Here is a 16291-nt window from a genome sequence, read left to right on the forward strand (position 1 = left end):
AGGTGTCCGGTGAAGGCCTCCTCAGGTCTTCCCTGAGCATCACCTCCCCAGGAAGCCCTCCCCATTTTGTTGGAAATCCAGTTCTCTTTTCTTGTCTGTCTCGCCCACCAGAATGTCCCCAGTACTAGCACAAGGACATCGTCCCTTGTGTACCACAGGCCTTTTGGACCAGTCAGAGCATCCTGTGGGGTTAGTACCCACCCATTGCTCCTCTGGCCTGCTAGATCCTATCAGAGCAGAGCTCGCTCAGCAAAAGCAGTCCGAGGAATCTGGAGTTAGTCCAAGAAGCCACAAGGTGCTTCTTGAAATGATGTCCAGCCCATTTGACAAAAAAAAATATCCTTTAAGACAGGGTGGCACAAAATCAGATTCCATCGAACAGCTGGGCCAAAGGGTCCAAGCTACTAAAGGGTTTCTCTCCCCGTGGTCCTGAGAGAGGGGAGCCACTGTCCCAAAGTTCCTCCGTGTTCCCTCTGGGCACTGGCCTGCAGACAGAGGTCAGGATGAACAGCCTGGCGTCCGGCCTAGCTCCAGGCCCAGAGAGGCCCTTCTGTGGGCAGCAGAGCGGTGAGTGCTTACTTTGACTGTCCTCGGGTCCCGAGTCTTCTGGTGGTCAGCTGAGGAAACTGCTGCCTTATGATCTGCAAGTCAACACAAGAATCAGTTACCCACAGGCTGAAGTCGGGGCACACTGACTGAGTTTTTTACAAGTGACAATCATGTGAAGGGAGGAAAACAGGTTCTTATTGCCATGACTTGTTAGGAGTCTGTGGAACCCTGGAGAAGACAGGGCTGGGGCGACCAAGGGGAGCTCCCGGATGGTGGTGGGCTCCGACCCTGAGGGCCTCTCACCTGGCCCCTCTGTGCTTCACTCCCTCCTACTCGACATAGAAGAGCATTCTAGACCCCTAGACCATACACTCCCCCACTCAAAACCCTCTGTCACGCCTGAACCCCAAACCCACACTCAGCCTCTGTGATGGCCCTGCCTCCCCTCGCTCCCTCCCCTCTGGCTTTCCTCTCCTGCAGTACCACCCAGATTCCCTCCAGCTGGCTCCTTATCTCAAACCTTTCAGAATTTTGGGCACTGCCATGCCCACAGGCCTTTTGGACTAGCCAGTTTTGAGCAGCACAGCCCCATCCCTGGCCACCACTGGGCCCTGACTAATGTCTTCTTATCACTTAGCACCATCTAGAATTACCTTGCACACTAAGCTTGTGTCTCTTCCTACTTGAATGCAAGGTCCATGAGAGCAGGTCCATGAGAGTCAGGACCTGGCACAGGGCTTGGCACAGGGGAAGAGCTTGATTCCTATTTGCTGAATGAAGGATAAAACCTCTGATCCCTGCCAGGACCGTCCTTGACCTGTCTGCAGACGAGGGATGGTAACCGCCATGGCCCAGGACAAAAACAGATACACAGGCAACCTGGAGGAAAGTCCATCGCCTAGCTGGAAACACAACCAGGGGCCTCTTTCTGGGTTCTGAGATGATGTTCATGGAGAGCCAGTAGAAAGGAGGAGCTGTGTGTAAGGATTGTGCATTTGGACTACCGGATCAGGATCAGGTCAGAGCTCAGTATTTTTTAGGCTAGATGCCCTTTGGCAACTTTACATGCAAATGACTCACTTTCCCTATTTGTGAAATGGGAATGATAAGAACCTTTCCCTTAGAGAACACTTGTAAAAATTTAAAAAGTAAATGTGTGTAAATAATTTGCAGCAGAGCCTAGCACTTAGTAAATACTCCGTGTTATCCATCATGACCACTGACTATTCTGATGACTCATATCCTTCTAATTCCATGGACTTGACTTCTCAAGTCTAACTGAATTCTCCCAGGGCCTCTTCCCTTTTAGCTCAGCACTGAGCAGACATGCATGGTCAGAGAGCAGCCTGGCACTGCCCTCCCCGGGAAGAGAGGCTGTAGTTGATTTCCCACAGGTAGGACATAAACCTCGAGTGCTTTCTCCAGAGATAGGAATGAATCTCTCTCCCTCCATTCACACCATCTTTCCTCCACGCCTGTACTCTTACTGACTGATTTACTCACTCACTCAGCGGACAGGTACTGGGACCCTGAGAGCTGTTTGAACTTCAACATACTACTCCACCTCTCTCTGCCTTCGTTTCCTCCTGTGATATCCAAGGACTCAGGAGTTATGAAGTTATGAAGTTACCCTATCTGGGGGGGACAGGTGATGGTGCCCCCTGAGTGACTTGGCCTTTGTGTGATGGAAAAGATGTGGCCAAAGGAAAGAGGAACTGAGAATCCAGGGTGATGGTATGAAGATGGCCTATGTTGGGAGCTGACCATCTCCACTGTAGAGGATGGGTGGGACAGCAATTCCTCATCCGAAAATGAATGAAAATGATCACAGGATGTTTAGAGAAGCTAATGTGATGACATCACAAAGCCACTTCTGGAAGTAAAAAAGAAAAGAACTTTAAAAATATTCTGGTGATAAAGCATTATATCACGAATGATATCATCCTGAAAGTGAACAAATGATTCAATCGGTTCTGTGCCTTCTGTGAGGATGTGACTTTCTTAGTGACATATCCCAGTATCTTTCACACTAACTCTTGTTAAACTAAGGACCTGGGCTTCTCGCTTCCTCTATGTCCCTCCCAGATTGTTGCGCCCTGAAAAAAAATGCAATATTAAAGGTGGGCTGGTGAGAGCCTTCTTGAAGCCCTTGGCCCCCACGTGTGGTCTAGGAGCGCATCGAGGCTCAGCGGCCCCATCACGCTGGGCTAAGGGATGGCCAAACTCTCTAGACCCTCATCACGGGACAGGTTTCAGAATGAGGATCTGACGCGCTGCTCATGAAGTGCAATACTGAACAGAGATGCTGGTGTAGATAGAGGGGACACAAGAAAAGCGTCAAAGTGGAGCTGGGAGTTCTTCCTGTTGGTTAGAAACGTGATAATTTGGGTTCTGAGTTTCCTAACCATCCATGCAGGGAAGGCAATAGAATAGAATTATAAGAGTCCCAGTTTTAACAAGGGGAGCGCATGCTAGGTGCTGAGCTCTGCTTTCCTTATGCTCAGCCCTGGGAGGTTTCTCCTAGGCAAATGGGCACAGCAGTGAGGCACAGGTTGGACCCTCGGATGTTGGCGGACCTCGTGAAAACGGGACGACTCAATGCCATCAAAGCTGGGAGTGCTCAGGTTGCAGAAGACAATACTTGTTAGTACCACCCCTCCTGAAGGTATTTTTACAAAATATATCAAAAGCCCCAAAATACTCATAAGGAACTCATCTAAAGGGAAGGAAAAAACCAAGCGTGGTGCTACTAACAAGTGTGAAAAATTAGCATCAATATAAATGTCCAATGACGGAATGGCTGACTACAGGACAGCACATGCACTCAACAGAACTCACTTGCCATTAGAAATGACGGCAACAGAACCATCAGGATGTGAAAAAATGCTATGGCAAAATACTGAGTGAAACAGCAGACCTGCGCCATGTTACGCTGAGGTTGTGCTTTATGTACAAATGTGGGAACACACAAGGAGAAATGAAAATGGGCATTTGTTAAGGTAGTGGGATTGTGGGCAGAACAACATATTGGATGATATTTGTGTACTAAGTCAACTTTCTATGCAAATGGAAAGGCATTTTCTTATTAGAAATATTTGTAACTGAAAAAGGAAGTTCAAGAAAATCTTGAAAGCAGCACGAAAATCTACCAACATGCGACAGTGCTAGTTTTTCTGGTCCTTTTCTCTTTAAAAAGTAAATCACTCCCCATTCCCTGCAAATCAGCTGTAAATAATAAAAAGAAAGCAGCATTGTTGTGCTTGGTTGCTAAGTCTTATTATTACTTGATTTAAGAGACTGGGCTGGGTTCTGAGGTCCTCCGAAGTGTTTATTTGAATGGTCTCCCACACAACATCTTCCAAACACACAGGCAGAGCCCCGACGCCTGCCGGAGGCCAAGGGACCAAGGGCTGCAGCTCTGGCCCACTGGGAAATGGGGACGGGTCTTCTGGGGCCATTCGTTCCACTTTTGTGAGTTGACACTGCACACAAGCGATGCATTTATGATTCTTGGCACTGCCATGACGTGGGACTGGGAATTCACTGACCAATTTTATCTGTGATTAAACCTGTGCCAGGGTTTTCACTTATTCCTTTTGAATAGTATCCATGCAAGCAGTTTGCATCTCTGTGACCAGCATCACCTGCTGAGTCACCCAAGACAGGCTCCTAACCCTGCTTAACCCGATGATGTCCCTTTGGTCCTGCCTTCCAGACATCTCCTGTGCCCGGCAGCTTCTGATTGCTTCTCCACTCCCCGACCCCCACCCCATCCTCTCTCCGCTACCCCCACCCCATCCTCCCACTGGCTGCCCTGCCTGCCTCCATTCTTGCTACCTCACCAGCAGACTCTGTCTAAAGGGCAAATGCGATCAACTCATTTCTTTGTTGGAGGTGCTAGGTGCCTTCGCTCAGCCTGCTCTGGATAAAATCCAGGCCCCGCAGGCTGGTCCACGAGGCCTATTCCTGCTCAACTCCCCAGCCACAGATCCAGCTCCCCAGGTTCCATGCTGGTACTGGTACTGGTACTGGTACTCCACCGTTCATACTACATTCTCTCCCAGGACCACCAAGCCCACAGTCACCCCTCCCACCCCCGAGAAACTGCTCTCCTTCTTTGAGTGTCTGTCTCCCACTTTCCCTGTTTCCTGTCCCATGAAACCACAGGAGCACCAGGCCCTGCTGCTCTCCTCTCTGTACAGATGGATAAACTGAGGCCTGAGACCCTGAGCCATCTGCAGAGCTACACAGTTCACAAGATGCCCCCAGTCTGACTGGACACTCCACCACACCAACGTTATTGCTTCTAGATGAATGAAATGTCCCCAAACCCTTCACTCGTTCCTTCCGCAGCAGCCTTGGTATCATTTATGTCACATTCCTGCATTCCCACATTAAGTGTGTGTGAGGAATGAGATGGCTTCTTGTTTCCATCTTCAGGGAAGATTTCTCCCGAGCTCCCCTCACTACTCTGAGCCTCTCTGGGCGTGCTCTGGCAGCCTCCCCTGAGGACAGGCTCCATCTCTCCATATTCCTACGATAGGGAAAGTGGGAACAGCCCAGGGGTGGTGATATCGCAGGCAGCCCGGTATCTCCTCTGGGATGGCATCTGCTCACAGCCGGAAAAAAGTAGAGATGTTAGGACTGGGGACGTCGCCCAGTGGTAGAGAGGGTGAGACCCAGGATTCCATTTCTAGTATTGGAAAAAAAAAATCTTTTGGTTTGAATAACTGAGGTCACCAAGCAGATTTGCTGATGGAATGATCGGCCCACTCAGAGGTCTCCAACATCCCGCCAAGGCCACCTGGGTCGCCAGTAGCCCACCTACGTCTGTCTTTTCTCTCGACTCGTCCTGACCACCTGGTCTTGCACAGTTCTCGGAATGCTCCCCAGGCCCTCCTCTTTGCACTCCTCTATCCCTCCTCACCACCGTGTCCTTAAAGGCCTCCTGCCTTCTGTCCCACCCACCCGCTACCCCCAGCATACACTCCACTTCTCCAGGAACCCTTCCCAAGGCCCTGACCAAGGCAGAGGTCTTCCTTTCCAAACCATGGCTGCGCCTGTCACTTTCCATCTATAACCCAGGTCCACCCTCCATCTAGACCACATCCTGATCCGACCTGCATCCTCCTGACTCTGCCAGCCCGGGACCATGATCCTCACCTGGACTGCTGCAAAGTCCCCTCATCACCCTGCTCCAGTCAGGCCCCTCTAGACTAGGTCCCACCCGATGCCCCTTCCTTCCAGCTCGCCTCACCCAGTCCCTGAGCTCCGGCCACACGGCATGACCCCATGGTTCCCAGATGTCACGTGCTCTCAAGCTGGACTTTCCCACAGCTGTTCTCTTTGGCTCATGCCCCTGGCTGCCTGATGTCCACTCATCCTTCAAAGCTCATCTTGCACCTATTTCCTCCCAGACATCCTTCCTGGGTGACTTGTTTGGTGACCATAATTATGTGGTCCGTTGAATCTTCTTTTAAGTAATTTGTTTTTAAAATTGTAAAATAGAAATTGTACCTACAGTATACAATATGATATTTTGAAATATGCCATACACCGTCAAATGGCTAAATTGAGCTAATTAACATGCATCAATTCATATACTTCTCTCTTTTTAAAATGACTGTTTTGAATGTACAGTATGTTGCTACCAATGATCGTCTCCATGCTGTACAACAAATCTCTTGAACTCACTCCTCTTTCTAACTGAAATCTTGAGTCTTCCGATGAGCGTCTCCCCAGCTCCTCCACAGAATCTCTGTGACTACTCAGTGGTCCATTGGTTCTATAAAGGCCTTCCCTGAGCCTCTAACACTCTACAGGAACTGGATCTCCAGCCCATTTTCTACCGAGATCCCTCGAGTTCAACAAGCTGCAGCCTCAAAACCCATAAAGGGGTGGCTGATGGTACAGGGCTCAGATTGTTCAATAGCAGCAGCTGCTGGGCTCCTACTGTCAGTGGGTGTTTTGCCAGGGCCCAAGGGATACGGTGCTGAGCACAACCGAAACAGCCTCTATTAAGGAACTGACATCTCAGTGTGAGAAGACCAAAATTAAGCAAATGAAAAAGTCACTATCTTATATCAGGGAAATGCCACAGAGGGGAACAAATGCTACTGAGGGACAAGGGAACATGAAGGTGGGGGTGTTGTTTTGCTAGAGTTTGGAGGACTCAGTGGTAATGTGGCATTTGAGTGGTGAATAAAGGAAAAGAAGGAATAAACTCTGGCCATCTGAGGGGAGAGAGTTGCAAGAAGCGGGAGCAACCAGTGCAAAGGCCCTGGGGTGGGAGCCAGTTTGATTTATTTCAGGAAGAAAAAGAAGACCAATGGGCTGGAGCAGAGCCAGAGCACAGGAAAGTGGTAGGAGATGAAGTATGGAGGCTGAGAAGGGTTGATGGGACAGGGCTCATGTGGGGCACCGCATGCCTTCATAAGCACTTCTGCTTTTACTGAGTGAGATAGGGAGGTTTGAGAGGGGTTAAGGAGGGGAGTATGGATGAGATCTGACTTAAGGACAAAAGGATCAGTCTGGCTGCTGTGTCGAGGACTGACTGGAGGGGGCAAGGGTGGAAGCAGGAGTAGTCTGCAGGCTACTGCAATGGTCAGGCAGGACATAATGCAGCTGAGTACATTCATTCATTGACTCAATAAATGAAAGAATAAATAAATCACTGCTTTTGTCATTGGCTACTGAAGTTGTCAGTGTTGTATTGATATAAATAATGCTATAAGCAACAGCTTTGTGTATAATGATTTTTTGTTGATATTTTATTGTCTTTGTTTTCTTTTCCCCTCAATATAGTTTCTCAAATGGAAAGCTGCTTGATCAAAGAGGAGAACATGTCTATGTCCTGAAAACACACTGTCAAATTGCTTTCCAGGAAGTGTAGAAGGGCATTAACACTTTGAAAAAATGTGCTAAACTGCAAAGCAGAAAATCCTCTTGTGTTCCTTCTTCCACGTGAGCCTCGGGTTCCTTCTCTGCTAAGTGATGCTCAGCTCACCTCGCGGGCCCAGGCTCGCAGCAGGGTGACGGTGGTAGAGAATGGGTACCCAGGCTGTTCTGCTGGTGGAGGCAGGAGCTCAGCCAGGCAGCCTTCACCGTACCCCTGCCTGCAGGGAGGAGAGAGCTGAGCAGCTGCCAGGTGGACTGGGGCAGGGGTCCGTCCGCTAACACCCCACCCTGCCTCCCTTGTCCTTCCCTCCAGCACCATCCTTTCCGGCCTGTTCTCCTCCTGCGCAGAATCAGCACTATATACTTTCATTGTTTTAGGTTTTTTCAGAAGATCCCCATCAATCTAGTTACAGGCTTTTGAGACACATCGTGCTCTCCCAAGCACTAGGTTTGTGTGATTAGAATATTTGATGCTGGTTGTGAAAATTCTGTTACCTAAAATTAGTTGATGGCCAAATCCTCTCCTCCTCCAAAAAGCGAGAAAGGCAATTTGAAATGAGGAAAGGGAAGCGTGTTAGGAGCAGGGTGGGGGATGGGAGGAAGCTCAGTGCCACGTCACATTTCACCCAAATGGAGGTCAAGACTTTTCCCACTCGGAGCAAAGAAAGCGCTGTTGCAGATGGCACCTCCTCCCTGCAGTGGCAACAAAACCCTGTGGGAAGGGGGTTTGGCTTTTTTTTTTTTTTAAGTGTTTCTTATGGGCTGCAAATTACAAATTATTCTCTTCTCCTTTCACCAAATAATCAACTGGTCCCTGAATCTGAAAGCCCAGCACAATTTAGTTTGAGTCTCAAAATGCCAGGTCGGTTCAGCCCCATGAAGGCTGTTCAGCTTTTAATTTCTGGAGCAAGACTCAGCAAACAGTAAAACACTTTTGTGGAGCTGTGAAAGTTGAGCTTCGCTGTTTGATAAATGAGCAGACGGGCAGGCAGCCCCTCTTTCTCTTTTTGTATGGATTCAATGAAGCCTGCCTAAAGAACACCACATGCTGTTCTAGCTACTGATCTAACATTCCGCAACACCCCAGCCTTCCAAATTCCCTTTAATTGCTCGAGAATCCCACCCTTCTCTCTTTCAGCCTGGGCAGACAGAGCTGGGGGTTCTGGGGGCGGGGGTGGGAAGCAGAGAAGCGCTGGAGAAGCTGCTGGAATTCTTTGAGGTGGTGGTCACGTGACTCATCTACACCCTCCAGGCTGGAGGAAGCCCAGCCTGCGGGACACCCACACGTGAATTTTATGGGTGCCGTTCTTAAAGAAATATCAGTTACAGGCTGGCATTTGGGAAATGACATGTCTAAACAATTACCCTCCTGTAAGTAGTGAAAAGAGGGACTGACATCCACTGAGCATCGCTGGGGGCCAGGACTAGCCAAGAAGTGTTATGCTCAGTATTAAATTTTATTCTAGAAAAGCCCTGGAGGAGAGGACGATGGTGCCCATGTTCCAGGCGAGCACTGGGAGCTAAGGCAGCTCAAGGCTGCTTGGATTCACTGGCTCTGCTCTCCTCTACCTGGATTCAGCAGGTGTCCACCAACTGCATGAATTCCTCAAGTCCTGTGTGGCATTCCATCAAAAGACACCTCCAGAGCCACATAAGGAAGCCACTCATCGTGACCCTAGGCTGCATTGTCTCCATCAGTTTGATCTCCAAACTCAGTCACCAGGTTTTTGGTTGTTTCCATAAATTCAATCCACCCTCAGTAGGCAACGATTCTCCAACAAGAAGTGATCTAAAAGAGATTCCAGGGTGAAGGAGGACCAACAGATCCCCACACGCGTGGGAGGGGACAAAGCTCAGGTGTTGATCAAGAGTCAAGAAGGCTGAAAACAGCCTCCAGAGAGGCTGGAGTTTCCAGTTCAGGGGTCTTCTGGGTGTGGGAAAGAAAGGCGTTTCCAGTAGAAAGAAAGCAGAAGCGGTTCCTATTTTATAACCAGGTACTGCAGAAGCCTTGTGTCTTCTTATTATGAAAACACTTCAGACATGATTTTTTTTGAACAAGAGAATGAGAAAAATGATCAGGGAAAAAAGTTCGTTAAAGGGGTCTAATTGTTACAAATTATCTGGAAGCGTGATAGTCATTTTCTTTTTGAGTTCCAAACCTAGTCCCTTTCTCAGAGGAGAAAAAGGCCTGAAGCCTGGTGGTAGGACGAGGACTTTGAAACGTCCTACCTGGATGCTTCCATTTTGAAAGGAGCGTTTGCCAGAGGGATTCTGCTAAACTGAAGTAACGCTACCCAGTTAATATTCTTTTTTTTTTTTTTTTTTTTTTTTTTTTGGTAGCATTTCCTGGATGTAGCACTGGGGGATTAAAAAGGTAGGCGCTTCAGGTTCCAGAGGAAATTTCCCAAGGGAAGTTTCATAATTTCCATAAGAAATTCATACCGAGTGCAATGAGGCAGAAATAGAATTTCAAATCACATGTGTGGATGGATGAGGATTCTGTTAAAATCCAGGGCTGCACAGCTTATCGAGAACCCATTAGTTATCCCTTGAGTGGTATCATGGGAGGAGGGCAATTGCAAGAAGTCCAAAAATCCCCATGTGGACCCCATATTGTCTTGGGCTGGCTGGATCAGGTGGCACACGTGCATGAAAGAAGACAGTCACCACACACTGATTTAGCTAGAATGAGGTGAGTTATATAAGATGCAGGTTAAGTTAAAAATGGAATAATTCTGTAGATGATAATAAGAGAGGGTGCGGGAGGAGATGGCAGTGTGTGTGTGATGTGGGAAATTTTTAGAACAATTGTTCTCAAAATTGTTCAGAAGGAAGAGCACCCAGAAGGGTTGGAACATTGATATGTTTGTGATGGTATGTTGCTATAATACACTGAAATCTAATTATAACTAACATGCACCGAGCTTTACATTGACCTGGCCCTGTGCTAAGCAGTGTCTTGTGTGTGTGTGTGTGTGTGTGTGTGTGTGTGTGTGCGTGCGCACACGCGCACGCAGGGAGCGGATTACAGGGGATTGACCACTGAACCACATCCCCAGCCCTATTTTGTATTTTATTTAGAGACAGGGTCTCACTGAGTTGCTTAGCACCTTGCTTTTGACGAGGCTGGCTTTGAACTCGCCATCCTCCTGCCTCAGTCTCCTGACCCACCGGGATTGCAGGCTATGAAACCACGTCCAGCTAAGCAGTGTCTTTAAAATTGTCATCTCAGCAATTCTCCAGGTGATTGCTCTCATTACTCCATTTGATAGCTGAAAAAACTGAGGCCCAGAGATATTAAGAAATTGCCTGAGTTTATGCAGCTAGTAAGTGGTAGAGCCAAATTTAGCCCCAAACAACTTGACATCAGAATTTTTACAAAGCACTACACTGAAAAAGAATGAACAAAATATGCAATCTGATGTGAAAGCCAATATTCTGACTTAGACACTCCATAGCATGTACCAAAGTTTAAGAAAAATATATGCAAGAATTTAAAGTTTTAAAATAGAAAAAAAAAATTCTAGCTGTGTCATTACTTTTTTTCTCTTGTAAACTGCAAAGGATCCCTCCAGAGTACCCTCATCTTCTGAAGGTGACCATGAAGTGACACAGAAGTCAGAAACCATCTGCAGATGTGTTAGTAACACACCACCCAAAGATCAGGACTAGAGGCAAGATGGGCAGATTGAAGGGACTCTCAAGGGACACAGCCATCATGTTAATGGGAGGACGCACTCATCGCCATTCCAGGTGCACACAGTGCTGAAGCACAGGTCCACGAAACAGGACTTTTCCTCATTGCTCAAGGATGACCAGCAAGGAAGAAGGGGCCAAATATTGGAGGAAGAGCCACATACAGCCCCACCTGCCAATGACCTCAAGGCCTCATTGGAAAAAGGCAAGATATAAATAAGCTAAACTGTACAAGGACAGCTCACCTGTCAGCCGGCTCCCCTTCATCTTGCCTCTTGTCTCCACTGTTGTCTTTCCACCACTCCATCCTGCCACCAAGTCCAGCCCTCGGGAGTCCAGCCCTGCCCCTAAATGCATGAACTTGGAAAACCACTCAATTTCTCTGGGTCTTAATGACCTCATCTGAAAGGTGAGATCACATCACCAGATCTCTAAATCTCAGTAACAGATTAAACTCAGACATATGGAGACTGTCATGTATTGGCCAGGTGTGGCGACACAGGCCTGCAATCCCAGTGGTTCAGGGGGCTGAGGCGGGAGGATCACGAGTTCAAAGTCAAAGGCTGAAAACAGCTTCCAGAGACGGTTGGAAGCATCTTAGCAAGACCCTAAGCAATTCAGTGAGACCCTGTCTTTAAATAAAATATAAAAAAGGGCTGGGGATATGGCTCAGTGGTTAAGAGCCCCTGGGTTCAATCCCCAGGAACCAAAAAAAAAAAGAAAAAAAAAAGGAAAAAGAAAGAAACTGATATGCATTAATGAATTATCCTATCCATTCTAGGTACCTTTTTTAGACTTGAATGGAATTGAGCAATCTGAAGCATCAATAAGCTTTCAGGGGAGGTATATTTTTGAAAATAAATGGTCTCCTTATGTACTTAAAGGACATCATCACAACCACCTAGTGCCTATCTATAAATCGGCCTTTTCCTGAAAAGATCAACAACTTGCAGTCCATAAATCATGTCACCATCATGCAGTCTTAGATGATCATATTGAGCCACCTATTACTTCCTCAAAGTGCAGAATATGAGCTTTACAGATGGTTCCCCATTTATGATGGTTCAACTTCAGATTTTTTTACTTTGAGCTGGTGTGAAAGTGACACACCTTTAGCAGAAACCAAACATTGAATTTTTAACTTTGATTTCTCCTGGCTAGAGATTTGCTATACAATACCTGGCTGTGGTGCTGGGCACTGGCAGTGAGTGACCACCACATGGTCTTGTGGGGAAACAACCTATACTCTACAGTGTACTATGTTGCTAGCATTTTTGTGATGCAAGTATTCAAAAATACATGAGACATTCAACACTTTTTTAAAAATAGGATTTGTCTTAGATGATATTGCCCATTTGCAGGCTAATGTAGTTTTCTGAGCATGCTTAAGGTGGGTTAAGTTAAGTTAAATACATATCAGTTTCTTTCTTTTTTCCTTTTTTTTTTTTTAATGCATTTTCCATGTAGGGTATCTTCACTTCTGATGGGTTTATCTGGATGTGACCCCACCGTAAGTCCAGGAGCATCTGTAGACCCTACACACTTTCAGGATCCTGAGTTCCATTCTATAGATGTGACATATAAGAGGTTGCATGGATAACTGGAATGCTCTTATGTGGACAAAAATGGCTGGTTGCTTATCCCTCCTTCTTACTGACCAATAGAGAGAATCACTAGGTTGGGCTCTGGGAAAGTTCCTAAAGAGGACTGATTTGGCTGGGAGTTTTGGGCTTTGCTCCCATTTCCTCTTTTTTCCTACTTATTGCTTGGAATGTGGCTTTGGAGTCCAGCAGCCATTTTGGACCATAAGGTGACACAGAAATCAGAAACCATCTGCTAGGAATGGCAAACCATAAAAATAGGAGGAGGCTGAGTCTCCGATACTTTATAAACCTCTCTACATACAGCTGCGTCATCTTTTCCTAGATGTAGTTTATATAAGAAAAATAAGACCACTGATTTTTCAAGCCTCCGATTAGGGATGGGGAAATGTGAATTTTGCCCACATCCCCAACACAATTCCACACTGATATACCTTCAGATTTCCACCCAGGGTTTACTCAAAGAAGAGGCTCCAGAGTTTAGCTCCTTTTATGGCACTCTGCTATCAACAACATAGATCCTGAAATCAGCTATCACCTGGGAACAAAAAAATAACATTTCTACTTCCAGTTTCTGGTTCCACATGTAAGGAGCTAGGGAAGTTGGTCACTCTGTCCCCAAAATAAGTAAAACCCTGAACAAACTGAAAAATCAACAACCCTTCTTGGATTCTGGGAGAAGGACACAGGGCAAATGACTGCCCCCAAGACTGAAGAGACATTTGGGGAGCTGCAACTGACTGGAATAGTCACTTCTGAGTGGCTGGGACCCTCTGCAGGGTAGGGAACCTGAGCTGGAACTGGTGAGTGGCTAAAGGTTCCATGAGGACAAGTCTGAGAGCTAGAAAGTGACTCTGGGGGGATCTGGTAACAGGGGTCCCACACAAAATGGTGAGTTTTCCCCCAGGAGCTCAACCAGGTTCCCACAGTAAATATTAAAGGAAAATCCACTCATGCTTCTATCAGTGGGGAAGGGAAAAGGAACCATTTTGTGATTTGCCAGAGTACTACCAAGGGCTGCCCTTGGGAGAAAAAAGTAACTGAAGCTTAACCTTCTGGACTTTTATCAAAGCCTAACAAACCTGGAAGGAAGGGAAATAATCAACTCCAGTCAACTCCAGCCTTCTATGAGGAAGAAGCCAACTCTAGCAGTCCTATCAGGAGGGTGGGGGAGAGCCTAGAAACACCTATGAAGTTCACCGTCCAGAGGTGGAGACTCACTGAGACCTAGTCATAGAACTAGAGAACACTCCCCCACCCTCCACACCTTACCACCACAATTCCAAAGGAATTTCTTTCAACTGATACCTCATGCCCAGGCAGCAAGTAAAAGTTACAAGGCAGACTAAAAGGTAAAAAAAAAAAAAAAAAACAACAAAAAAAAAAACAAAACACAATTCAAAGATACAGAGCAAACATCAGAATCAGACATGGCAGAGATTTTGGAATTCAAAATAATTATGAATTACTTGCTAAGGGGCATCATGGATAAAGAACAGCATGCAAGAAAAGATAGGTAATGTAAGCGAGGGATAAAAATTCTAAGAAAGAACTGGAAAGATACACTAGAGAAAAAAAAAACATTATAGCCAAAATGAATGCCTTTGATGGACTAATTTGTTGACTGGACACAGTTGAGGAAATTATCTGAGCTTGACAAACTCTGAAAACAGAAAAGCAAAGAGGACAAAGATGGTGGGGGTCGGGGGAGAACAGAACATCCAGGACTATGAGGGCAATTATGGAAGATGCAAATATGCATAGTAGGAATATCAGAAGGAAGAGGACAGAAGAAATATTAGAAACTACACTGGGCTGGGATTGTGGCTCAGCGGTAGAGGGCTCGCCTAGCACAGGCAGGACCCAGGTTTGATTCTCAGCACCACATAAAAATAAAGGCATTGTGTTGTGTCCATCTACAAAAAAAAAAAAAAAAAAAAGTTATTCTCTCTCTCTCTTTAAAAAAAAAAAAAAAGAACCTCAGTGACTGAGAATTTCCCAGAATTACTGTGAAATGATAAATCATAGATGTAAGAAAACATAACAAAACAAAACAAAAAACCTTGGGTGGGGGAAATCAGAGGGAAAAATCTTACCTATAGAAGAACAAAGATAAGAATTGTATCTGAATTCTCCTTAAAAATTAATTAATCAAGAAGAAAGTGGGATGGAATGTTTAAAGTCCTGAGAGAGAGAAGAATTCCACCAACCTAGAATTCTGCACACTGAAAAATTATCCTTCAAGAGAGAATAAATAAATAAATTAATAAATAAAAAATAAATAAATACAGACCTTCTCAGACAACAAAAATTAAGGGAATTGACTCCAGTAGATCTACCTCACAAGAAATGTTAAAAAAAATTTCTTTAGAGAGAAGGAAATTGATACAGATCAGACTCTTAGACCTACATAAAGGAAAAGTAGTAAAAAAGGAATAAATGAAAATAAAATTAAAATTTCTAGTTATTAATTGATCTAACAGCTACTTGGGAGGCTGATGCAGGAGGACCACAAGTTCAAGGCTAACCAGGAACTGTCTCAAAATAAAATAAAAAGGGCAGGGAATATAGCTCACCAGTAGAGCACTCACCTAGCATGCACAGGGCTCTGGGTTCAATGAGCAATAGTGTGGGGGGGAAGGTATAACTGATATGGTTAAAAAAAAAATAAAGGAAGCGGGGGCTGGAGATATAGCTTAGTTGGTAGAGTGCTTGCCTTGCATGCACAAGGCTCTGGGTTCAGTCCCCAGCACAACAATAAATAAATAAATAAGAGAGAGAGAGATTATCATACAAAATGCCCAACTAAAACCACAAAGGGTAGAAAAAGAATAGAAGATAGAAATAAAAACAGAACAAGGGCAACAAATAGAAAACAGTAACAACTATGGTAGATATTAATCCAGCTGAATCAATAATCACTTTAAACACCAGTGGTCTAAATGCATTAATTAAGACAGAGGTTGTCAGCGTGGATCAAAAAACACAGTCTAACCATACGTCACCTACACAAAGCCTATTTAAAATATAAAGATATATAATGAAAAGTAAATGGATAAAGAAGAAAGCACTAAGCTAACACTCATCAAGAGAAGCAGGAGTAGCTAAATTCATTTCAGTCAAAACACACTTCAGGGCAAGGAAAGGCATCAGTGATACAGATGATACACTGTATCAGTGATACAGATTATTATGCCTTCTCTAAGAAGGCATAATAATCCTTAAAGTGCTTGTGCTTAACAATAGTGCACTTAACTACATGAGGAAAAAATATAGAATAGTGAGGAGAAATTTAGGAATCCACTATCACACTTGGAGATTTCAACACCTCTCTCTCAGGAACGGACAGATCCAGCAGGCAGAGGACCAGTAAGGACACCATGATCAGCGGGATATAATTGAGATTTACAGACTACTTCATCCTACAACAGCAGCACACACATTCTTCTTCTCAAACTCACATAGAATGTTCATACCTTCTGTGTCATAAAAGTACAACTCAACAAATTTTAAAGACTAGAAATCAGATAATTACTTTTATCAGGCCA

General features: G+C 45.5%; 1 protein-coding gene across 3 annotated transcripts in view; it reads right to left on the bottom strand.

The window, feature by feature from the left end:
• The window catches only part of Rfx4 (regulatory factor X4), a 128322-nt gene that overhangs the window by 70810 nt on the left and 41221 nt on the right, over positions 1–16291 (bottom strand). For all 3 annotated transcript variants that reach the window (XM_026398580.2, XM_026398571.2, XM_026398585.2), the window contains exon 4: positions 580–641. In XM_026398580.2, the coding sequence (XP_026254365.1) occupies positions 580–641 (62 nt within the window). The remainder of the gene's footprint in view (positions 1–579; positions 642–16291) is intronic.

The sequence above is a fragment of the Urocitellus parryii genome, chromosome 5 (genome assembly GCF_045843805.1).
Source record: "Urocitellus parryii isolate mUroPar1 chromosome 5, mUroPar1.hap1, whole genome shotgun sequence".
NCBI lineage: Eukaryota > Metazoa > Chordata > Mammalia > Rodentia > Sciuridae > Urocitellus > Urocitellus parryii.